General features: G+C 48.5%; 1 protein-coding gene across 1 annotated transcript; it reads left to right on the plus strand.

Moving 5' to 3' along the window:
- Window positions 1–6,628: 6,628 nt before the first annotated feature.
- On the plus strand, window positions 6,629–10,288 carry LOC308348842 (uncharacterized protein C20orf202; the record flags this gene model as incomplete). The annotated part of the gene is made up of 2 exons (XM_080813238.1): window positions 6,629–6,691; window positions 10,055–10,288. The coding sequence occupies 2 exons, from the start codon at window positions 6,629–6,631 to the stop codon at window positions 10,286–10,288; spliced, it is 297 nt and encodes a 98-aa protein (XP_080669364.1).
- Between the last annotated feature and the right edge of the window lie 15,151 nt (window positions 10,289–25,439).

A 25,439-nucleotide genomic window follows, 5' to 3' on the forward strand; every position in this document is an offset into this window, starting at 1 on the left:
TAATGGAGTGCCTCTGATATCCCAAATAACGGGGCATGGTTCGGGGATTAGAGAAAATGAATTGGTGGCCATGCATTCTTCAGACCTGGAGGGAGTGTCCACACCCCCACCCCCATGCACACACATCTTCAGCCAGCTCAGCCTCCATTTCCTTCCTCTCCACGCAGTCTGTCAGAAGCTCCCAGCTTTGGAGAATGAAAAACCTGGATGCTGTGATTTCTCCCTAATCTGAGAGAGAGAAAGAAGGGGAATCAAGACTTATGTCCCCAGGCTTTGCAAAAGCAAGCACCTCTCCCTGGCAGCTCCATGAGGACAGGGCCCTTGTCTCCTCTTATCCCCATGCCTTCTTCCCAGGCCAGCCCAGGGTCAGTGCTCTGGAGGCATGGCGTTCCCTGGATTTAAAGCACCCCCTGGGAGATGGTGGGTGCAGGAAGAAAGGAGGAGGTTTGCTGGAGCATCTCCTGTGTGCCCCCTGTCCCTGTGTTGTACTTCACAGGGCTTGTCTCCCCTGCATCCATGACATCTTTGTCACTTGGGGCTCATCCACCAGGGGAGGAAACAGGAGCTCGGATCAGGCAGGCACCTCACCTCAGAGTCACACCCAAGGTCAGCTGGGTCCAGGATATTCTTCCCACTGCCCTTTCTGCTTCACTAGAGTCTCTACCGCCTCACTGGGGGCAGTGAATGTTATCTCATTCTGCCTCCTTCTACATGGAGGCAGAATGAGATAACATCTTCAGTACACGGTCCTACATCCAGTATATGGATGTAGGACCGTGTACTGGATACTGGCTGTGGGACAGGTGTACATAGGACACTTGCGTACCATGGGGCTAGTGCACCGTGTAAAGGGCACTCACATACAGCACAGGTGGGCTCAGAAAGAGGTGCCTGGGACTCCTGTGTATGGGGCACATGAGGAGAGGACGTGTTGTAGGTTCGGTTCCCTGCCAGAAGTAGACATGAGACAAGAATGTGAGGGCAAGTGGCTTTTCTGGAAGGTGGACCCGGAAAGCACAGTAGAGAAGTGGAAAAATGAGACTGAGAAGGGAAAGCCTCCCATGCACTGCTGGTGCATCAATGGGCATGTGACTGCTATGGGCACCCGGGCCCCATCCTGAAAGATTCCTGAGAGCCGAGGGAAGGGAGTTATTCACCCACTGACCCCTGTTTGTCATTGGTGAGGGCTGCTCCTGTGCCCCAGCCTGTCCTCTGCATGGGTTGAGCATGTTTCTTAAGTAGAGAGTCAGATGTGCTTTGCAGGAGGAGGCCTGGATGTATATTGAGAAGGTGGGTGTTGAGGGGCTAAGGATGGGGGAGGGACATTGGCTCAGGACCTACAGGTACAGAGCATAGGGATACAGGGCAGGGGAGCAGACAAGTGATTGGATTACTGTCCTTGTAGGTCTGGGCTGAAGTGGGGGCTGCTGGAAGGGGATAAGCAGCCACAGAAGGAGAGATGGTATTGGGCCCCCCACGCTGGCTGGACTCCATCCTCAGCCCCCAACCCCCGCCCCCGTTGGTGTGTTAGCATGTGCTTTCATGATGGGACAGGAGACTGGAAGGGCTCAAGGTTCTCAGAACGCAGAGACATCTCTCTGCTAACCTTCCGTCTTGCTCATATTTTGAGAAGTGGGGGTGAGGGCAAAAGGTGCCCAGGGTACAAGGAGGGATAGCACCAAAGGCTGAGTAGGACCCTAGACTAGGAGTCAGACATAGAGGCAGAATGAGATAACATCTCTGACCCCACTTGTCCCATCCATGTGCCTTAGGGCAGGTCACCTACCATTCTTGCCTCTTGGGTGAGCATCACAGACATCCTGTCTCTGCTATGGACTTTACAGAACTGCTGTGAGGAACAGATCAGGTTATGAACAAGAAAACATATGAAAGAAAATAAAATATATGGGGGAGGGGGTGGATAATGGAAAGGGCCTGAATGGGGGAAATCAAGGAGCCCGGCTTCTGCTGCTGGCTCTGCTGCTATTTTCTTTAGGAGCTGCAACCCTGTAGTAAAGACCCAAAACAATAGTGTTTTCAATAAAACAGAACTTATTTCTCCTTCACGTTAATGTATACTTGGCGTGTGGCTTCACCAATCTCAGGAGACCCAGGTTCCTTCTATCTTGTTGCTCTGCCTTCTTACCCCTTGTGGTCCAAGATGGCTGCCCCACCTCCAGCCCTTCAGTCTATGTTCCAATCAACAGAAGGAGGACAAGGGGAGGGGGCAGGAACCCTCCTCCTTCCTTTTAAAGGCACAACCCAGAAATTGCACACCTCACTTCCATTCATATCCCATTGGCCAGGATTTAATCACATGGCCACACCTACTTGCGAGGGAGCCTGCAAATGTAGTCTTTTGCCATGTGTGAAAGGGAGAAGGGATATTGAGGGACGCCTGCAATTTTCACCATAGTTGCTGACTTGTGGGGGCAATTTATATGTCCAGGGGAGCCATAGTTTCCTTGTTTGCAAATTCATTCATAATATAATACAATATACTATTGTATTGTGTATTACACTATATGTGTCATATAATATATTTTGGCATATATATTATATAATATGATCTATAATGTATATTATATATAATGTGTATTATATATCAAATATCAATTATATATTATATAATAATATATAATCATATATAATCAATTACATAATATATATCAATTATATATTATATTGCATATATGTGCCATGCTTGTAGTGTGAAGAATGATTTTTGAGCCACTTGATTGCTAATGGATCCTCTCACTAGCTGGACCATTGGCCCCAAAGGTCTGGTGTGAGGTCTGTCTTGCTCACCACTAGGTACCTGCAGCATCCAGGGCAGAGTCTGGGATGCAGAAGCCATATTATTAGCAGCCCACGGATGATGAATGGGTGGCTCTTCTGGCTTCTGTATTCGGTGAGGACATTTTTCCTCACTCAAGGGTTTAAGTTTTTCCTTTTACAGGCGTCCTGGATCCAGCACCCCTTGTCCCTGTGTGCCAACCCTTGCTGAGCCCGTGAAGTAAACTGTGCTGTGCGCCAGGATCTTGAGAGTGGGATTAAAAATAAATGAAAGTGCATCAAAACAAGTTAACCACAAGAAATGGCTTTCCAGGGTAATTGGGCATCAGCGCCAGAGGCCAAGGACGGAGCGTCGGACTCTAACGGCCAAGTGGTCCTATCAACACCACTACTGTGTCGGGCAGAGAACCCACTGGGCCCGGCTAGAGCCCTTCCATGACCCTCCACTCCTGGGAGACGTGGAGCAAGAGCGTCCCGGTCAGGGATAGGTCAGGGACAGGTCAGGGAGAACAGGTTCGAGTTCCAGTCCCGTTGCTCATCTGCTGGGTGGATCCTAGGAAAATCCATGACGTCTTGAGCCTCAGTCTCCTCATTTGTTAAAGAAGTTAATAGTAGGATCTACCTATTATCAACTATCAAGCATGGAAAACAAGGGTACCTACCTCATGGGCAGAAGCTCACAGCACCCTTAGCATCTCCATAATTTTTTCACAGCGTGCCAAGCTCAAAGAAATACCAGAGGCTTATTTATTAAGCAGCTAGGTTCAAACAACTTAATTAATAGTAGTTCGGCCAGTAACTGGCAGATGTCATTGTATCTCCCTCAGAACTGTAAAATATTTTGTGGTGTCTCTGTGAGTTTTCTACAGTGTCTCAGGGTGCTGGGGCACATGGTTTGGGAACTGCAGCCATACGGTTTTGAGGACGAAACAGAGTTATGCATGTCAGGGGCTTAGCCTGATGCCTGGTCTAGAGTAGATAAAAAAATGCTGGTGATCCTAAATCATCCTTCAACTGTCATTCTGAAATGACTCTCTCTCTTGTTCTTTCTCTGTCTCCCAGCAATGCTGTAGCAATTTTTTTCTGCCTCGGGATCCTGCCATTTCCTCATTTCTGCTTGCCACCTTCCCCCTGGGCCCCTCCATGCCCAGGGCCCCTCCTCACCTACTTCCTTCCTGGTCTAGAATTGGGGCTCCCACTTCTCCACTCCTCCCTGACTCCACACACTTGGCAGGATCTCTTTGCAGGTGGAGTGTGGGTCCCCGCCCCTTCACTTTGGGCTGCGCCACGTGATTCTCTTTGTCCGGTGGTACACACCAAAGCGACAGTGTGGCATCTTGAGTCTAGGCCTTAAGTGTTGCATGATCTCACCTGCTCTCTTATCCTTTGTCACTGCCAAGAGAAAAACATGCTCAGTGATTCCAGGGGGAGCAGAGGCCCGCGGGGCAGGCTCAGAGCTGCTGATCTGCAGACCATCTCAGTCAAGAGCGAAAAGAAATAATTGCTGTTTGAAGGTATGGAGTTTTGGAGAGCTTTGTCACACAGTGTTCTGTGACAATCTGACCTCCCCATCTGTTGGCAAATTCCCCTTCTCTGAGAGGAGATCTGATTGAGTCATTTGGTCACCACCCAGGACACAGGTCCTTTCACACTGTTTCATACCCACAAACTGTCCTGTCAGATGGTTGCCTCGGGCTGGGACACCCACCTCTGACTAAGACAATTGTCCTATAATTACAGGGTCATGTGACACACAGCCTGGCGACTTGACTGCAAGAAATGGTTTCTGGCCTCTCTGGCTAGGAGGCGTATGAAGGTGGCAGATGAGAGTTTCTCGGACCCTCTCTGGTTCTAAAGAGTGACCTCGGAACCAGGAGAAATTGCACACAAAATTTTCTCTGCATGTGGCAGAATCCGTCTCAGGCTGTAAACGCCCAGGGGCCCAAGAAATGTGACATTTCTTACAACTCAGTTTGGTAACTATTTTGAGTCTCATCCTACCTAAGACGGAAAGGATGAGGCCCAAGTACATATAGAAACATTGGTAGAGCTGGGGTTAGATCCCAGGTGTCCTGGCTTCCTGTAGAGACCCCTTTTCCTTCCTGGTAGATCATAGGCTTGCCAAGAACCCCAGCTCCTGCCTCCAAGCTGGTGGCTGTGCCTCCTTACTCCACTGAGTGCTTGCTGGGGAGAATTCTGTACAGCACTTTCTTCCCACTGAGTACCAGTCTGCCTCCCTAGGTCCTGTACCCACCGCCCTAGCTCTGGGACAACTCTAAAGGTATGCTCTTTTTTCCTTCTATTTATAAACATTTGCTTTCATTTTTACTTCTGTGAATTCTGTTTAGTTCTTTTTTGAATCTGCCTTTTTTAGTAGTCTTTTCTCTTCTGTTTTTTAATTCCTTCTTTTATGAAGTGAATTCTTTCCCAAACACTTTGTTGTTATCTTCATCTGAAGTTGTTGGGAAAAGAGGGGCCTAACCCTGCTGTTGATGGTGTCTGCTGACTCTCACTTATGGTACATGATTCCCTTGTAATTCTGAATTCTGAATGCATCTGTAGAAGAGCTTTGTCTCTGGACCACTTGTGCAGCCTAGGTTGAGGGCAGGGCCCTCCAAAATGCGTTGAGTTGGTTTTGCTGGTCCCCTCAGCTGTCTGGGATTACCATGTTAATTCTTAGTTTGGGGTTCCTAGCTCATGTGGATAGAATAAATTATTTTAAACCCTATGTGGGAATAGATCCGATTTATTTCCATCATAATATTAATTTGATTATTGTTTGTTTCCATCCACTCCAATGTCCTCCAGGAAAGTGGGACCTGTGTCTCTCTGATTTAGGGCCATATCTGTGCCTGGAACAGAACTTGGCACATAATAGATACTCTATAAGGGTTTATTGAAAGAGACAACTAAAAAAATAACCACTTCATAGTATCTTGTGAAGAATAAATGGTGTGTCCGTCGGCCTGTGTTTGCCCAATTAAAAATGAGGCTTTATTGTCTCACAAAACAGGCAGATGCTCTTGATTCTGTGACTCAGTTGTTCTAATGTCTCTGCAGGTTTTTTTGGCTTTTGTCTTAGGGTTGCAAGATGATTACTGTAGTTCCAGGCATCATGTCCACATTCCAGGCTGAGGGAAGGAGAAGGAAGTTAGAGTTTAGGAAGAGCTCCATTGACATTTTTCCTTTTCTCAGGAAGGTGAGTTTCCCTAGAAGTCTAACAGCAAATTTCTGCTTGGATCTCCTTGTCTAGAAATGGGTTGCAAGGACACCCCAGAAACTAGGGGACCTGGAAAGTGACTCTATGGCGAGGTGAGGAAGGAGGGAGGGGATTAGGGACACAGATGCAGTATCTGCCCCAAATGGGATCCTGTATATGTAAAGCACTGGGAGAAAACTAAGCCTTCAGAAAGGGACACCTATTCTTATAATTGTTAATTCACAATTAATATTTATATTATTATATTAATTTTATTATTAATATACTAACTTTATTATTAATATTATCACTGAAAGCTTTACAATCACTATGATCCTGTTGGCATCAGACTTTGGACTCTGGAACCACTGGGCACTGAGGTGCCCATACCCCAATGGTCTCCCTCCCTCCCTCCTTATTCTGTTCAAAGCACTGAAGCCCTTTAAATTAAAAAAAAAAAACAAAAAAAACACATTTTTCCACCGTAAGCCACATCCTGCTCTCATTAACTCCATCCTCAGTGACTTAGCCAGACCCCACTCCCTCCCGGAAGCAGGTAGGAGACAGCATAAATCAAAGGTCCCTCGGGCCCATCAGCAGGTCAACGCCAACAGTTCCTCCAAGGACACTGAGATGAAAACAGAAGAGCCAACTGCAAGTCTTGGGCAGACCCTGGAGTGGCTGAGAAAGGAGCTGGTAAGGCTTTGCATTTCTTTTTACCTGATCACTCCATCCCATATCTTCCCAGGTTCCTTGGGACCCTCCCTTTTCGGACCCCCTGGCTGGGACAGAGGCTGCAGCGAGGGTGTAGGTCCTGCGGCCCCCACCCTACCACCCCGGGGATACCAGCTGTAAGGCACACAATGGCCGTCTCGGGGGCTGGGATAAGTAGGTCGTGGCCTACATAGGAGACGGCTCTGGGTGCAGTGGCGGCCAGACTGGCCTTGGAATCACACCACGTCCTGGGAGTGTGCCCAGCTCTGCTGCTGTGTGGCCTCTGCCAGTGGCCTCACCTCTGTGAGCCTCAGTTTCCTTACCATACAATGGGGATGACAACAGGACCAACACTGCAGGCATTATTTTACTAGTATAGGAAGGAGGCAGGCGTAATTCACTACGTGTCAGCTTGGCTATCACCACCATTGCCCAGGAGGACATGGAGCACACCCACTGTCCTAGCCCAGACCCTCTAGAAAGCAGAAGCCCACACAAGGATTGGGGTACTAATGATTTATTTGGAGGGGCAGCCCAGACGGTGAGAGGGGAGGAAACAGGGAATGACAGCAAAGGGTGGTGCCATGTGAGGCCACGTACTGTGCCACTAAGCAGGCCACCACTTTGCAAGGGGTCTCCAGAGGCCCGGCGCTCTTTCAGCAGCTGGTTTTCCTGGCCACAGGCTTCTCTGCAGGGATGGAAGGGGAGCTGCACCCTGGGGAGAGGGAATAAGAGGAACTCTGCCTGCCCAGATCACTCCTGTCTCCTGTTCCCTGTGGTAGAGACCCACCCCATAGGCCTTAACTTTCCTGAATTTCTGGGTTATGTTACTTGGTCCCTTGGGGACTGCTCAAGAAGCCCAGCCTTATGCCCCTCTTTGTGCCATTTTCTCCAAGTCCAAAAATAGAGGGATGTCCCTTAAAGTGCATGGGGACAGCAGCCAAAAGAGAGAAAGAAGTGGTTCAGGGAACCTCAAAAAACACCCAGGGTTTGGATCCCAATAGGCCAGCCTCTCAGTCAGGGGAGAGACCCATGGGATTATCCAAAGACAACCTTTCTCGGTTGCCAGGCGACCCAGCTGGGACCCAGTCCTATCCTCACCCTAGTGGGTAGGGCTGACCCAGTAGGGTTTCTCATGGGACCAGGGGACTCCCGCAGCAGGAGGGACAGCTTCTCACAGTCCACAGGGATCCAGAGACTGGACAGTGGTCTCCCTCATGCTCCCCTAAACAATGGGCTCCCACGCTGAGTCTGCTTGGTGCCTGAACCGAAAGGGCCAATATCCACCTGATAAGGTCTCTCTCTGTCTCACCACGTGAAGAGGGAAAGCAAGGCCGGGCTGGGGGAAGCCCACATAGGGCGTAGAGTCCCAGGCCCAAGCACCTCCCTCCACATGATGCCAAGAGATGGGAGTCTTGAGTTTCCACTTATGGGTGCCAGCTTGTACACTAACCAGGTGAGCCTGTTTTGTCCTCGATCACATGGGATTTACTTGACTCCACAAGGGCACCTAAGCCCAGCCAAGAGGCTCCATTTGACTGACAGGGAAGGATCAATATTGGGCAGTGACTTCATGCAGGAGAAGGGACAAATCGGTAACACTGAACTACCATGGACCAAAGTCCGATGCTCTCCCCTCCCTTATAAGATGGGGATCATGGAAGCCCCAGACCTGGTGGGATCTAAAAGAGGGGAGAGAACTGCCACCATCTTGTGACAAGACAAACCAGTCTGATGACTCAGTGGCACTCATTTGGAGGCAGGAAAGAACTTTCAGTACAGAACTTGAGCAAACTGAGCCCAGAGCTCTCTCGCCCCGTGAGATGGGACACCGCCCTCCTGGGGAAGCCAGTTTGCTCAGGGTTCAAGGCCCTCAACTCCAAGGGCGTGGAGTCTCCCACCTCCCATACCACTGCTTCCCCGCTGGGTGCATTCTCACGAGTCTGGGCCCAGAGCTGGTACTAAAGATTGAAAGACAAAAATGTGTGGGAGGAAAACCCTAAAAGTGAGAAAACACAGACTTAATGTTTTCCCAAGAATTTGGGGAGGGGTGGCCCTGCTACCACGCTCATTGAAGCCTGGGGAGCCCCCAGCATTCTCGGGAGGTGGTTCTCCCTCCTTACATCTACTCTGTTGGACGGCCGGCTTCTGCAGGCATGTAGGAAATGGCCTTTATCTTCACACCTGTGAAGTAATTAGTTTGTCATGAAAACAAAAGCCTATTCTAGTGGAGAAATAATGTTAATAATTACCTCTCGAAAGACAGACAGACAGAAGGGACACTGTTCCCAGAGGCACCCCTGGGAAGCAGACTGAGTTGCTGGAGGGGGTGGGATGAGGTGGGGGAAACGTCCCCACACGCCCTTTTGTAGCTTCTCAATTTTGGATCATGTGTGAGAATTACCTAGTTGGAAAAGGAAAGTTTTAACGTCATATTATGTGTTATATCGACCAGTGTGGACAGAAGGACACATTTTTAGTGTTTACTTAATGCACTTAAAGAGAACAATGGTAAACTCTTTATGATAGAAAACTGCTGGATTCTCCTATCTTGCTTCTGCATGCCATCAGATACCATATTACACATCATGTAGCTTCTGGACAATTCCACTGTAGGCTCGTAAAAAGATAAAAGGGCAGACAATATCTTAGTATTGTAATGAAAGTCGTTTTGACCTCCCTGAACCCCTGAATGTTTCTGGGATCCAAGGATTCCCTGGGCCCTATGTTGAGGATCACTGTTGCAAAGGGCTCCTGCCTGCCGGTAGGGTGCACTCCACTTTATTTTAATATGGAGTCACTTTCACCTTATTCCTATAAAGCGATTTGTTTGTTACAGTGAGAATTAAAGCATACAGTGAGGGTGTAAATAAGAATAACATTTGATGATGATGATGATGAAAATGATCACAGGGCTTGGTAGTTGAGCATTTCATATTTTAAAGATTTATTTATTTGAGAGAGAGTGTGTGAGTAGGGGGGCAGAGGGAGAGGGAGGGAGAGAGAGAATCTCAAGCAGACTGCGTGCTGAGCACGGAGCAGGATACAGGGCTCAATCCATGACCCTGAGATCATGACCTGAGCCCAAATCAAGAGTCCGAGGTCCAACCTACTGAGCCACCCAGGCGCCTGGAGCATCTCATATTTTAAAACATAGACTGGCTCATTCAGTCCTCCTAAGAGCCTTGAAAAGTAAGTAGTTTGCTTTCCACTTTGCAGATAAAGAAACTGAGGCTTGGGTGGACACGCCTTCTGTGAGGCTGTGGGTCTGTCTCCAATGAGACAGTGATGGGAATAAGCTTTCTGGGAAACGCCCAGCCCCCTCACGCTGATTCTCTCTCCTAGGCAGAGATGCAAGTTCAAGACCAGAGACTCCTGCTCACACTGAGGCATCTTCACAGTGTCCTGGAGGAGCTGCGCACTGAGAGTGCCCACTGGGAGGACTCCAGGTCCAGTGGAGGGACGTCCCCCGTCAGAGCTCGAGCAGGCTCTGAAACCAGGGGCCATCCTCCCATCTCCACCAAGAGGCTCGCCCAGCTCCTCCAAGGGGCGGACAACAGACGAAGCTCCCTCCCTTAACTGGCTGGGCCTGACCCCTTGGCTTGAACCCTCCCACCACTTGTCCAAACTTTGTGATGTTGCTGGGGGAGAGCACTGCAGTGGGAGTCAGGGAGCCAGGGCTCTGGGTTCTTCTCTGCCGTCATCCGTGGTGTATCCCTAAAACTGTCACTCAACTCTTCTATTGCTCCTCCGGGTTTTTGGTGAGGCACAAATAAGGTATCAGATGGTGACTTGCTTCTCAAACACTGGCCTCTGGCTAGCACCAGAACAATGATCCCCTCAAGGTGATCATTAGAACAAAGAAAGAACTCAGTGTGTGCCCAGGATGTTTCCTGTTACTATGGTGAAAAACAGACCCCCGCCCCATCATAGTGACTCTGCAATTGTTTTCTGTCTTTCCAGGAGGCCTCCCCTTTCCTCTGTCTGAAAGCCACAGAGCCCATTACCAATCTGGCCCTACCGATGGGCATGTGACCAGGCCTGGCCAATAATAACTCGTGATCACCCTAACAACATGATTGGCCCAACCGGGGACCGTGTGACTCAACAGAGCCAATCACAGCCCTTCTCTGGGATCCCTCTCTGGATGGTCTTGCCACTGGAGTTGCAAGGGCCACATGCAGCTGCCGGGTGAAGAAGACCTGAACGCAGTAGCAAGGAAAGAGAGGTGGAGGGAGGGCCATGGAGAGCTGGGCAGAGAGGAAGGTGCTGGTTTCAGGCCCTAGTTCTGTGAGTTACTTCTGCATTCTTTCCAGTGACAAAAACCAGTAAGTCCCACGACCGCCGTCCTCCGCCACACACACATTAGGTTTTACTTAAGCCGACTTGAGGGTTTCCCTCCTGTGCAACCGAAAGGATCGGGAGGAACACAATCCCGATGTTCAAAGATGCAAAGAGAAATGCTGAAGAAAAGGGCATTTTGCTCACTCAGGGTTGACAGCAACAGCTCTGCGACCGCAGACCCAGTCTGTTCTCAGTTGTGTGGGGTGCTGGCCTCATCACTTTGACAGACTCTATCTGCCTAAGAGAGACTGTAAGTAAGACAGCCGAAAATTTAAAAAGCCTCATGTTAAGATGGTCCAGTTATTGGTAGGACTTTTGTTTTTGGAAAACCCACTTGCATGTTGTTAGAATATCGTTTTTATGGCTTTGACAAAGTAAACCCATTGTATACAGAGGCAAAGAGGGGGGAGGAGTGTTATATGTACAATGTTTATAGTCAGATTAACCTGGGATTTTAATACAATATTTGATAATATAAAAAATATTTGTCCATCAATAGCTGAGTGCATAGACAGAATGTGGTATATACATGAAATGGAATGTCGGTCCTTGAAAAGGAAGGAAATTCTGGCATGTGCTACAACATGGGTGACCCTTGAAGACATGATGCTAAGTGACAGGAGCCAGTCACAGAAGGACATTGTATGATTCCATTTATATGAGGCACCTGGAGTAGTCAAATCCATAGAAACAGAGAGTAGAAGGGTGATGGCCAGGAGCTCAGGGAGGGGACAATGGGGAGTTAGTGTCTAAAGGTAACATTGACCTTATGCTACGTTTTGTCACAGCTAAAAATAAATACTTAAAAAAAAAAACCTGTTCTGTGATGCTGGGACTGGGACCCCGAAAACCACATTTTTGTGTTAACCAGCTGCTCCGGGTTAGACTTTGTGAGTCTCTGCCAACAAGCAGGGTGAGGCTGGAGGAACACCGCAGGGCTAGAGCAGAGAGAAAGAACTTGCTTCTTCATCTCGGTTCTTGGCAGCTGCCGTGGGCCCCAGGTCCTGAGGGCTTCTTCTCACAGCAGCTCTTCCCTTCTCAAGGTTCTAGGTCCCAGCCCCGAAAGGCCCTTCTCCCAAAGCCAGAGACACCAGCTCCAGATGGCCTAAGCCTCCATCCTTAAAGCTTGGTTCCTGCCACATCTGGACCTTCTCGGGTGGGCGAGACGTGAGGCCCAGCTGAGCAGAGTGCCCTTCTCAAATATCTGAAGTTTACTCCCCAGGGCTCCTCCACTGTTTCTAAATGTTAACAATTTCAGTCGCTTTTCTTTTTACCCTCAGCACTGGCACTACCTTCATTCTATCTTCGATTTCTTTTTATAACCCTTCAGTCACCTAGTTAACAACTTTATACCTAGTTAGCAATTTTAAAAATATTTTATTTTATTTTATTTTATTTTATTTTATTTTATAGAGAGCAAGCGCACATATGAGCAAGAGCAGAGCTGTGTGTGCCGGGGTGGGGGGAATGCAGACAATCTCAGGCAGACCCCTTTGAGTGTGGAGCCCGACACAGGGCTCAGTCTCATCACCCTGAGATTGTAACCTGAGCCAAAACCAAGAGTTGGACGCTTAACCAACTGAGCCACCCAGGTGCCCCAACAATTCTTTATGTTAAATTTTCTCCCTTAACTAATGGAGGTGGCTTCTGTCTCCTGCCTGTTTCTGACTGACACAGCTCTGGCTAGTCCTACCAGTGCTGCTGGGATCACTGATGTCTATGCCCCTTGGTGCGCGGGAACACGAGTTTCTCTAGGGCGTGTAACGGAGGGTTGAACTGGAGGTAGGTGAATTGCTAAGTTTACAAGAAACCTGTTGTCCAGAGTGGGACACTCCCACTCTCAAAAGCAGTGTTTCACAGTCCCTGTTGCTCCACATTCTCATCAACACTTGGTGTTATCAGTCTTCATTTTTGCCAAGAGAGTGGGTGTAAAATGGTATCACAGTGTGATCTTAACATGCATGCTTCTGATTATAAACGTGGTTGTTAACCTGAATTCTCATTCCAGCTCCACCATTTACTTACCTTATTTTTTTAAAAGATTTTATTGATTTATTTTTGAAAAAGAGCAACAGAGAGTGAGCACAAGCAGGGGGAGTGGCAGGCAGAGGAAGAGGCTCCCCATTGAGCAAGGAGTCCCGTTAAGGACTAGATCCCAGAACCCCAAGATCATGACCTGAGCAAAAGGCAGACACTTCAGTGATTGAGCCACCAAGGCATCCCGACTTATTTTTTTCAGTTAGTCCCTCAACCTCTCTGAGCCTCAGTTATCTCATTTGGAAAAAAAAAAAAAAAGTTAATATCTGCCTCCTGGGATGATTGTACAAATTAAATGAAAAAAATGCATAGAAGTCACTTGACCCAGCACTTGGCATTGGAAAGGCTAATAAATGGCAACTTGTCATTACTGTCGTGTGATTATGTACTGATTTGTGAAACTGTGACTATTACAGATAGACAAGCTTGTTAGCAACCATGTGGAGCGAGATATCTGCCCGGCCATGTAAAGTGAAGGACACTGGTCTGCCATGCCCAAGCCCAATGTCAACTACCAGCACACAGCACCCCTCCCAGCTTCCCACAGCTGGGCCCCCCAGACCAAAAACCCCTGCCAAGTGTCCCTCTACCAATCTAGGAAGATAGACCTGGAACACCTGAGCCTGTTTCCTCTGCTAGGGTATTTGTTGTTCTCCAAGAACCCACATCTGGAACCAAGGTTCAGTTCCTGATGCCCGGTCAGAGCAAACTCAGCCCAAGGTTAGTGGGGCATGGAGGCTTGGAGTGGAAGTGGCACCTTCAGCATGGGCTCCTAGAGGGCTAGGCGGGAAATCACGTATGTTCAGAACAGACGGTAAGCACCAGAGGGAGCATGGGGTCATGGTTTCAGAAAGGGAAATCTAGTGTTTTCTCTGTTAAAGCAGCAGAACAAGACTATACACCCAAGCCTCGCATCCAAGAGTGAGGAGAGGATGGGACAGAGATGTGAAAAAAAAAGACGAGGTTGGAAGCTGAAAAATGAGGAGCAAGAAGAAGAGCCATTCAGGATGTGATAGCCAGGGAGGGTTAGGACAGGCGGCTCAGGACTTACACTGTGACTGATGAGAAATGATCAGAGGCTCACTTTTGTGTTGTGCCAGCTTCCAGTCCTGGGCTTGGTATGACATTGTGCAGGGCCCTGTGTTCTCATGGGTCACAGACTGTCCCCAAGCTTAAAACAAGGACAATCATTTTACTATTGCAACAACCCATCCTTATTATAGCAGGTCATATTGCCCATATTTCTGGGGATTGGCGGGGCTCAGCTGGTGGCCCTTGCCGCAGGTCCCTCAGGTGGGTACATTCAGATGGTGGCTGGGCTTATTCGTGTGCCTGGCAGCGGCTACTGGCTGTTCCTGGGGACCTCACATGCAGCTGTCAGCTGGAACATCTACATGGGCTGCCTCCATGTGGCCTCACAGAGTGGTGGCTGGTGCCAGGAACAAGCATCCAAGCAGTCAGGAGGTAGCTCTATGGCCTTTATGACGTAGCTTCAGAAGTCACACTGTGTCACCACCCTGCATTCTGTGCAGAAGTCAGACACTAAGACCAGCTCATATTCAAGAGGAAGAGAATTCGACTCCGCCTCTTGAGTGGAGGGCGTAAAGAGTTGGCAGGCATGATTTAAAACCAGCACACCAGAAGGGCCAGAGATTTTTCTGGGGGTGCTGCACGGACTGCAAGGACCAGGCACTAACTCAGGTGGGGCTTGCGGTAAAGACAGGCAGCATGATAGGAGAGGGAGAACTTCCTCACCATCCAGGAGCAGAAACTCTTGGCGGTGGAGGATATGCCTGGGTCTACAAGAGTTCACTCTGTTGTCCCCAGCTTTCCAGTGCCACAACGTGGTACTGACAGGTGGGCTCAGCTCTGCTGCTATGACAGACCCTGGCATCTCAGTGTCCATTTCTTGCTCACACCACGTGTGCAGGTGGGTTGGGGAATGTGCTCCCGCTCAGGGACCCAGCCACCATCCAGGATGTCACGGGATGTCACAGCAGGTGAGATACATCTGGAGAGTCAGTCACTGGCTCTTTGATGCATCAGCCAAGAAGGGATAGATGTCCCTTCTGCCCATAGCTCATTGGCTAGACTTGGTCATGTGGTCTGTCCCAGCAAAAGGCTGGGACTGGTAGGGAGTGGATGGGGAGTGCCCCCTCGCCCCTCCACCCCAGACGCACGTCCATTCTCTCTCCACAGATCAGCTGTCCAGTCTGTCAGAGCTGGTCCTCATCGGTCTCTCATCAGAAGCTCCTTGGGCACGGGTTCGAGATGCTGACACCTGGATGCCATCCTGGCCTGCTGAGTCTGAGCTGCTGGGTGGGGGCCTGGGGACGGAGTCTGCATACCCCTACCTGCTGCTCCACCACCCAGCACAAGTCTGAGAACCAGGGCTATATCCTGGTTCTACCCCATGCCTTCCACTTCCCGTGACTATGCCTCCTGGGATTTACTTTCTGGTCTTCCCTCTGCATCTTTTCAGTCTCCACTGTGATGGCAAAAGATTTGCCCTCCTGCTACATCTTTACATCAAAGTCCTTACAGAGGGAATCTGATCGAGCTGCTCAAATTTTGACACCTGGACACATTGTAGGTTGTTAGTGTAGGGCAGGTTTATTCTTCCCTACCCCTCCGACTCTTCCTCCCCGCCTTTCTCCTTCATCATCTGTACACAGTGATATAATGTAGGGATTAAGAGTGAGGGCTTTGACACCAAGCTGCCTGGCTTTGAATCCCAGGTCTGCTACTTACTAGATCTGTGACTTTAGGCAAATCACTTTTCTTGCCTCAGTTTACTCCTTGATCAAGTGGGGATAATAACAGAAGTTACCTGGTGGGCTACTGAGAAAAAGAAATGTGTTAACATGACCTTGGCACATAAATTTCAGCTATTATAATTAATAACAGCTACCATTTGGAGCAACCGGGTGGCTCCGTCAGTTAAGTATCCAACTCTTCATTTCAGCTCAGGTCATGATCTCTGGGTCGTGAGATTAAGCCCCACCTTGAGCTCTGTGCTGGGCATGAAGCCTGCTTGAGATTCTCTCTCTCTCCCTAGGCCCCTCTCCCTGCTCCATGTACACACACTCTCTCTTTCATAATTAAATAAACCTTAAAAAAATAACAGCTACCATTTTTAAATGAGTCTGGAGCCTGGAGCCTCACTGCTTCTGTTCAAATCCCAATCACTAATTATGTGCCCTTGGGCAAGTTGTTAGACTCTCTGTGCCTCAGTTTTGCCATCTGTAGAATGGGAATTATAGTATTTCCTACTTCCTGAGGTTGTGGTGAGGAACAAATGAGTTGATAAAGTCAAACTTTTACCATAGTGCTTGCCATCTGATAAGGACTGTGTACATGCCACGTAAGCTACTCGTTTTCATTGGTAATCACTCACCCTAACTACCAGCACCATATGAAATAATGTAAAGATCTTATTGCACTCAACCCACTCGATGGCTCTGCAAGAGTGATATTACATCTCCATTTTATGGATGAAGGAACTGAGGTTTAGTGGAGCTAAGTTGACCAGAACAACACAATGAGTCAAGGTCAGCAGTGGCATTCAATGTCTAGGCGGACGTATCTCTTGCCCGAGTAGAGCTCTTATGCATGGGGTGATGGGCTCTTCTGATCAACAGTTGCAGGAGGGCTGCCCTAGGAGAGAGGAGGCAGAAACGTTGGGTTCAGGTTCCTGCCTGAACCTAGGGTTCCGTCTTCCTGCCCTTGGACAAGAGGGACTGTGTGTGGGAGGGGAAGTCAGACACATCCTAGGACAACCCCTGTGGAATCACCATGGTTAGGAAGCTGACCCAGAATCTGGTGTCCTCAGTCAGGTACCTGTTCTGTGTCCCCAGCGTCTCTTGAGCCCCAGCTCTTAGGTGGAGTCCTGCCCTTCCCCTGCCTGTCCTGCCTCAGACCCGCTGCTCCTGTGTCACTGAACCCATCAGTGTCAGTGGGCCAGAATCAAGGTGTCGACCAGACCTCTATTCCCTCTGGACACCCTAGAAGAGAGTGTGCTCCTGGCCTCTCCTAGCTTCTGGTGGCTACCAGCCCTCCTGATGACCTGCTTGAGGCCACATCACTCCCATCTCTGCTCTGTCTTCCTGTGGTCCTCTCCTCCGTGTGAGAACTCTCCCTCTGCCTTCCTCTGACAGGAGGATATATGAGTGCCTCTAGAGCCCACCAGAATAATCCAGGATAATCTTATCTCAAGATCCTTAACTCTATCACATCTCTGAAGACATGCCCCCCCTTCTTTTATCCATATAAAGTAACATTCACAAATGCCAGGGATGAAGGTGTGAGGGTCACTTTTCAGCTACTACTGTAGGTGATCAACGAAAGGGAATTTCCCTCCCATCCCTTCTGGAAATCATGTTCTGGCCAATATGTAGGGCTAAGAAGAACTCTGTATGGCTGGGGAGTGCCTTGGGCCCTGTCAGAAGGAGGACACATGCTTACTATCTGCTATACACAGACACCAAAAGATATCACCTGGCTAGGGACCGCATATTAATATTCCCATTTGACAGAGGAGAAAACGGAGGCTCTGTGAGATAATGGAAAATATGTATTGATCTGTGCCCCTGGTTCCTGGTAGAGAGCTTCTCAGTCCCTTGTAATCTCTTATGTGATAAGAGCTCTTGGAGCATCTTTTGTTTCAATATTTGTCTTTGACCCCATCCCTGACACAGAGCATCTAAAATCCCTTGTAAATTCCAACGTGATAAGAGCACTAGAGGCATCTTTTGCTCTAATGAGGCGACTCTGGTCAGCTCCTGGGTGGCTGGCTCCTGGATGGGGGCTGGTCACCAAAAAGACAAAGCCATGAATACAAAGCTTGGAATTTTCAGTGCCCCACTTCCATCCTCCAGAGGGGACGGGGGCTGGAAATGGAGCTCATAATTGATAGTGCCTACGTGAGGAAGCCTCCATGAAATCCCAATATTAGGGAGCTGAGGGAACTTCGAGATTGGTGAACACAGCCATGCACCAGAGGGTGACATACTCCAGTGCCACAGGAACAGAAGCTTCTGTGCTGGGGACCCTCCCAGACCTCATCCTATTTTTCTCTTCCTCTGGCTTGTCATCTGCGTCCTTTAATTAGCTAGTAAAGGTAAGTAAGCATTTCCTGACTTCTGTGAGCCATTCTGCGAAATTAACTGAACCAGGGAGAGGGTCATGAGATTCTCCAATCTGTAGCCAAACCAGACAGAAGTTCTAAGGACATCTGAAATGGGGAGGAGAAGTCTGTGGGTCTGAGCCCTTCACCTGTGGGATCTCCAGGTAGATAGTGTCAAAACTGAGTTAAATTCTAGGGCATCCAGCTGGTATCATAGAGAATCGCTGGGAGTGGGGGGGAGAGGGACGGGCGGAGAACCACAGCTTTCGTGATCATAAGTGCCAGAAGTGTTCTATGTATAAATAAAGGAGAAACACACAGGAGGTGTGGAGAACTGAGGTTTTCCCCACTCAGGAGGAAAAGATCAGGTTTTTCTATCAAGGACCAAAGAGCAATAGCCAAGGAAGCAAATGCAGGACAGTCGAGAGCAAATTAAACCAGCGGCTCAAAGTTTGATTTTTGACACGTTTTTGCATTCCTTCCCAGGCTGGCAGACTGGGGTAACTACTCTGTGCATGGGCGCCACCTGGTGTCCACACAGAGTACTTCCTCCAGAACCTGCCTGTTCTGGGGTGTAGGACTGGTTTCTTCACCACTTGCTTTCCTGGTGTGGGACGTCTTACTGGTAGCACCACGGAGGATGAGGTTTTCTTGTCCTCGAGCTCTGGATTTGAATTTCAGCTCTGCCACTGACTGAGTGACCTAGGATAAGTCGTTTCTCCTCTGATCCCCCATTTAACCTTAACTCTAAAATGAAAATGACACCTCTCCAAGCTGTGGAGAGGATCTTGAGAAAGTGCTTTGTAAACTGGGAATAATTGGAGGCAATGGAAATAAGCATTATCTGAAGTTGAATAAGACTGGATTCAGTTTTAAAAATTTGAGTTGTGCACTTGCTGTAAGCCAGGCAATATTCTGGATGTCGGAATGTAGTAATGAATCAAACAGACAAAATGTACGTTTTCACGTACTTAACATTCTAGCATTCCAGTTTCTGAGTCATTCATTCATCTACAGATATTTTTCTGATATTACTATGTGTCAGGCACTTCTCTAAGCAGTGGGCGTAGAGGGAATCCAATATGGCTAAGGACAGGAAGCAAGGGGAAGCGGGTTGAACAGGGACAGGACCAGGTTTTGTGGAGGCCTGAAGCTTTTAAAATCTAGGATATTCTTTTCTTAAAGAAACAGAATACAAGTCCTAAATACAGAACTAGGCTAGAAAGGGAATTTTTTAAAAAAGATTTTTATTTATTTATTTGACAGAGAGAGATCACAAGTAGGCAGAGAGTCAGGCAGAGAGAGAGAGGAGGAAGCAGGCTCCCCACGGAGCAGAGAGTCTGATGTGGGGCTCGATCCCAGGACTCTGAGATCATGACCTGAGCTGAAGGCAGAGGCTCTAACCCACTGAGCCACCCAGGCGCCCCGTAGAAAGGGAATTTTTTAAAGAAGAAATAACAAATTACAGCTTATAAAACTGACCACTATCACAAACATCATACATTCTAGAGACATCAAATATTATTTTTAATAATCAGCTCCATCATATAGTTCTATAATAATTTTTCTCTGCATTTTTTGCTGTGTATTCTTTGATCATCCAGTCATAGAACAATGATTTTGTTGTCTTTCTAGAAAAGGAAGATAATTCAGCCTTTTCAAGATTAACTTTTTTGTGGCTAGTTCAAATAATTTTCTTTAAGTTGTAAAGCTTAATGCCATGTAAAATTTTCAGAATATTGTCAAATTTGGGAAACTTCTAAATTTCTTTTATGTCTGAGCTGTGAGTCTTATGCACAGTAGGGACCAATGGTAAGTACTCTTGAGTTGACACCACCTTGACCAGTTGGTCAGAATCAACCCCCCAAAGATGAACTCTTTATCCTGTCAGTATTTCATGTCAAATAAGGGAGAAATTTTATTTTATTTTTTTAAGATTTTATTTATTTATTTCACAGAGAGAGAAATCACAAGTAGGCAGAGCAGCAGGCAGAGAGAAAGGGGGGAAGCAGTCTCCCCGCAGAGCAAAGAGCCCGATGCGGGACTCGATCTCAGGACCCTGAGATCATGACCTAAGCCAAAGGCAGAGGCTTAACCCACTGAGCCACCCAGGTGCCCCACGAGGGAGAAATTTTAATCTTTTCCCAGTGAATTTTCTAATTCACTCCTTTAAATTAACTAGACTATTAAATAATTCCGGTTTATGTTTTACCTTGATTTGAAATGTACCCATTCCTCTTAATGAATCACTACTTTTGTTATGATCTGCAGGCCATTTTATCAGTAAGCACCAGACATTGCTAGGGCAGAAGCACTAAGAAAGACATGACACAGTGCGACGAGGTCACGTAACACCCGATTTTCTGCACGGATGTACTAGCTGTTCGCAATCCTGCCACGAGTTTGCCACATGGCCTATAAACCCAGGAGTCTGATGTTTCTAGTTTGTGCAATTCCTATTAGAAAGGAGGAAAAAACATGTAGTGCATTTTTAATTGCCTATACTGCCTGCCCAGTATATTTCTGACGAGCAAGGACGTCTGCTTTAACTAGGCTTTGCTGAGAACCAAATCCTCTGCTTACAGTTTAATATGTCTGATGACTGTGAGCATTATTCATAGACTAGCTTCTGGCTCTGTATGTTTCAAATCTTATTTTCCACCCACGATGTACTTACTCTTGATGCTGGGTCCCAAATATGACGTATGGCTTGCACCTTCGTGTCACAGTACGGGTTGAGTCAACAGTGGCCAGTAGGAGTACTCCTGAAAGAATTCCCACACTGAGATGGATGGCAGTGAACTTACTATAGAGGAAAACAACTGTGAACCGTATAAATGGATCCCTCTTGTCTTAGTCTTTTTGGGCTGCTGCTGTAAGACTACCACTGACACTTCTAGAGGCTGGGAAGTCCAAGATTCAGGTGCTAACACATTCTACGTCTGGTGAGCCCTGCTTCCTGATTCACAGACACCTCTTCTCGTTGTGTCCCCACTTAGTGGAAGGGGTGAGAGACCTTGGCAGGGTCTCTTTTATAAGGACACTAATCTCATTCATGAGGACTCCACCCTCATGGCCTCATCACCTCCCAGATTCCCACTACCTAATATCATCACATCGGGGGTTAGGAATTCAACATATGAATTTTGGGGGGACGCAACCATTCAGTCCAAAACATCTCTGAGCCAAAATTAAATGTACGCTTAACTCAACTCTGCCTTCGCTGTGTGAAAATTAATAACAGGGAACCTCACTAAAATGAGTGGGGAGGTTTTGGCAGGGGGAGCTCTCACACCCTACTACTCAAGTCAGTTACAGTCCCAGCAGGAAGAGCCAGACTTGACTTTGGACATGTATACTACTCTACTGTTCCAGGTGGAGGAAGAGACATTTTCCTTATCCCTCCGGCAACAGCTCAGCCAATAAAAAGCCACCATATTTCAAACTCCCAGTTTAGGTCATAACAGCCTTTCCAACTTACCCCCTTTCTCCTTAAAAAAGCATGCCCCTCACCTGTTCCCAGGACATGCCTACAGTTCTTCCACTACTTATTCATTCTTTGGTGGGTAAAATAACTGGCCGTTTATATTTTTAAGGTTAACAGCTACATCCTTCAGGTACCCCACTGCCACCAAGGTGCTGGGATGGGTGGAGAGCTGGGGGTGGAAGGAGACATCAGCCTTAAAAGGATTGCAATTAAATATCTTACTTCTGCAATGTTTACAAAAACATACACCCAGAAGAACACATTGCTATGTTTTATCCAGGGCCCTGGAGGGACCCATGCAAGCACAAGGGCCCTGAACCTGAAAATTGACTATTGTCAAGATAAAACCACCTGCATGAAATGGAGCGAGAATAATAAGGGGGAGACTATGCAGGACCCTGCAGTTTTTAGGAGGGAGTTTGGATTTTATTCTAAGAGCAACAGGAAAACATAGAGGGCTTTAAGGGAGGATGACAGGGTGATTTGATTTGATTTGATTTGATTTGATTAACGTGATTTGATTTATATTTTTCAAAGCCTGCTCTGGCTTCAGTGTGGACAGTGGACTTAAGGGAGGCAAGTAACATGAGGGGCACTGCCGAGGAGGCTGGGGAACTTCTCCAGGAGAGAGGTGGCTTAGATGAGGGTGGGCTGGGTAGAGGTGGTGAGAAGTGGTAGTGTGAAGGTGAGGAGTGGGCTTGCTGATGGACTGACATTAAGTAGAGGTGAGGTGGGCATCAAGGTTGTCTCCCAGATACTCTCTTGAATGGTTGCTGTGACACCGCACTGAGGTAGGAGAATGGGAGCTAGACTTGAGTTTGAATCCTGTCTCTACCATTCCCAGCTCCGTGATCCAGGACAGGTCATGTCTTCTCTTTGGGTCATCTCCTTATTGCAAAATGGGGAAAACTAACAGCTACCTTGTGAGGTTGAAGAGTATTGAAAACCACAGGGGTGCCTGGGTGGCTCAGTTGGTTGGGTGTCTGCCTTCGGCTCAGGTCATGATCCCAGGACCCTGGGATCGAGCCCTGCAACAGGCTTTCTGCTCTTAATGGGGAGTCTGCTTCTCCCTCTGCCACTCCCCCTGTTTGTGCTCTCTCTTTCTCTCTGTTAAATAAATAAATCGAATTTAAAAAAAAAATAGGCGCACATGGGTGGCTCAGGTTATGATCTTCAGGTCCTGGGATCAATCCCTGCATCGGGCTCCCTGCTCAGTAGGGAGCCTGCTTCCTTGTCTCCCTCTGCCTTTCTTTCTGCTTGTACTCGCTCTGTCTCTCTCTCAAACGAGTAAATAAAATCTTTTTAAAAATAAAAGAAAAAGAAAAATCCAGGCCCAAAATTATATCACTTAGGCTGAGTCCCTAAATCGGGACTTAATGAGCTAAGTGCAGTTTCAACCTCCCCCAGAAATGTAGTCTTAATTGGTCAGTCAGGAATTTTCTGATGGGTACCCTTGCGGCTGCCACAGGAACCGTCTCCATCCCCCACCAAAAGTTGAGTTAATCTGCACAGTAAGATCCCTTGCCCTTGCTCCTAAGTGAAAGCAAGCTTGCCTGAAACAAACCTTGTCTTTTACTGACTCTCATGCCACACCGCTCTTCCATAAAAACCTACTTTGTACTTTTCCTACTTCCTAGATGGGGTGCTGCCTGATTCACAAATCGTTTAATAAAGCCAATTACATTTTTTAAATGTACCTGGTTGCATAGGTGTTATTTAACATGAGTAAATGAGACAATCTATCAGGAGGAGCCTGGGATGTTATCAATAACCTATATATTGGATGCCCTTGTTCTTCCAGGGTTTATTAGTATTTACAATGAATCTCAAGGGAGGAAACCAGCCTGGGATCCTTATTGTGTGGAATGATTTTTATTAGGTTCTAGCAATTGTCTTTGGCTATTGAAAGCTGTGATGTTCCCAGGCAGGAAAATAACTGTTGTCCCTAAAGGGTGGGTCAATGTGATTGATCTTTTTAATAATGACGGTAATAATAGCTGATGTTTCTTGAGCATTTATTATTGCCAGGTTCTTTACATGCTTCGTCTCATTTATCTCTGACAACACCTACGGCACAGGTCCTTTTATTAGCATCACTTCAACTTCACAGATGAGAAAACCTGAGGTTTAAGTGATTAAATAATTTCTCCAGGGACCTCTCAGGTAGTTAGTGGAAGAGAGGAGAGCCCATCCTAGGAATCCAGATCCCAGGCGTGGTCACACCACCTTTCACAATTGTTCTGTAGGGCCCGCCACCACCCCCTCGAGCTCGCGTCATCCCTTCTTTAGCGCCCCGCCCCGCCACCGCCGCCCTGCTTAAGGGGATCCCAGGTTAGAGCTCTGACAGCTCCTACACCACGAAGGAGGCTCCCAGCCGGGACTGGAGCGCCCCGCCCCCGTCCTACTGCCCCGCCCCTCTCTCCGCCCTATATCTGCCGCCCCCCGCCCCCCATCCCTGGGCAATTGCCCCGCCCCGTCCCTTGCAGCCCCGCCTATCGCTCAGCCGCGCAGCCCTGACGCCTGGCAGCACTGGGAGCGAGGCGCTTCTGACTCGACGTTCGGACCCGGGCGACTCATCCTCCAGCCCCTGCTCTGGCACGACTCTCCTCACACCCGGCGCGGAAAGTAGGGCGCAGCCTGAGGGACTGGGCGGGAGCCGGGGGTGGAGGCGAGCTAAGTGATGGGGGCGGCGGCCACCCACATCCCCACACGCGCCCCGCCAGCTCTTCAGAGGCGCGAGACCTGTGGACCGCGCCTGAGGGAGGAACGCAGCCGCCCTCAGCTGGAGACTCAGGGCTCAGCCTCTCAGGCTGGAGGCGCGACCCGGCGCTCCTTGCCTTTGCAGGAAGGAACGGGCGCCTATGGGCACCTCTCTAGCCTCAGTTTCCCTCTCTGAACAGGCGGCCTTGAAGTCTGAGGAGTCGTTTGTGGAGGAAGTCCCTGGCGTCCTTGCCCTTGGCGCTCGCCCTTGGCGCTCGCCGTCTTTCCTTCACAGCCGCGGACCCCCCCCCACCCCCCCTCCTGCGCCTGCCTCTTCGTCGCCCCTCACCCGGTTTGAACCCCCTGAAGGAGCCCTCCGGCTCTCCCCACGCCCCTGCCCCAGAGCGGCCCGCCCGCTCGGCTGTGCGCCCCTCGCTCCCCCTCGCCGGCAGCCTCCCTCCTCCTCCTCCTCCTCCTCCCTCCCCCAAACCCCCTCCTTGCCCGGGACCCTCTCCCAGCAGCGGCCCCTCCTTGGCTCCCGGTTCCCGATTCTCGTCAGCTCCGCTTTGCGCGAAGCCAGTCCAATCTAGAAACACCCCGAGGGCTGTGCGGGGCGGCGGGTGTTGGGGGGGCCGGGGAGGGTGGAATATGTGCTCGGGACATTCTGTGTCTCCGGAAATTTAAATCACAGTGTTGTTTTTCCTTAAAATACATCAGTAACCGTATACCTGGGAGTAATTTTGTGAGATAAATTGGAATTTATTCTAAGATACCAAACACAGAACGGAAAAGAAGAAAGTGGAACCAGGGCAGGCGCAGGCCACAATCATTAAAATCGCCTGCTCTCTCACTGGGGAATGTGGTTTGGTAGATTGCCCAAGTTTTAATTTCAGGCGCAGTGATTTGATTTTTGAGGTGGAAATGGGTATTGATCTAAGTTCACCTGAATTTTGAATTCTCTGACTGATTTTGTTTTTGTGTTCATTTGGCTTTTCTCTTTTGATCAGAACTTTAAGTAGAAAAGAAGCAAAAAAGCT

This window comes from Martes martes, assembly GCF_963455335.1.
Source record: "Martes martes genome assembly, chromosome: 9".
Classification (NCBI taxonomy): Eukaryota; Metazoa; Chordata; class Mammalia; order Carnivora; family Mustelidae; genus Martes; species Martes martes.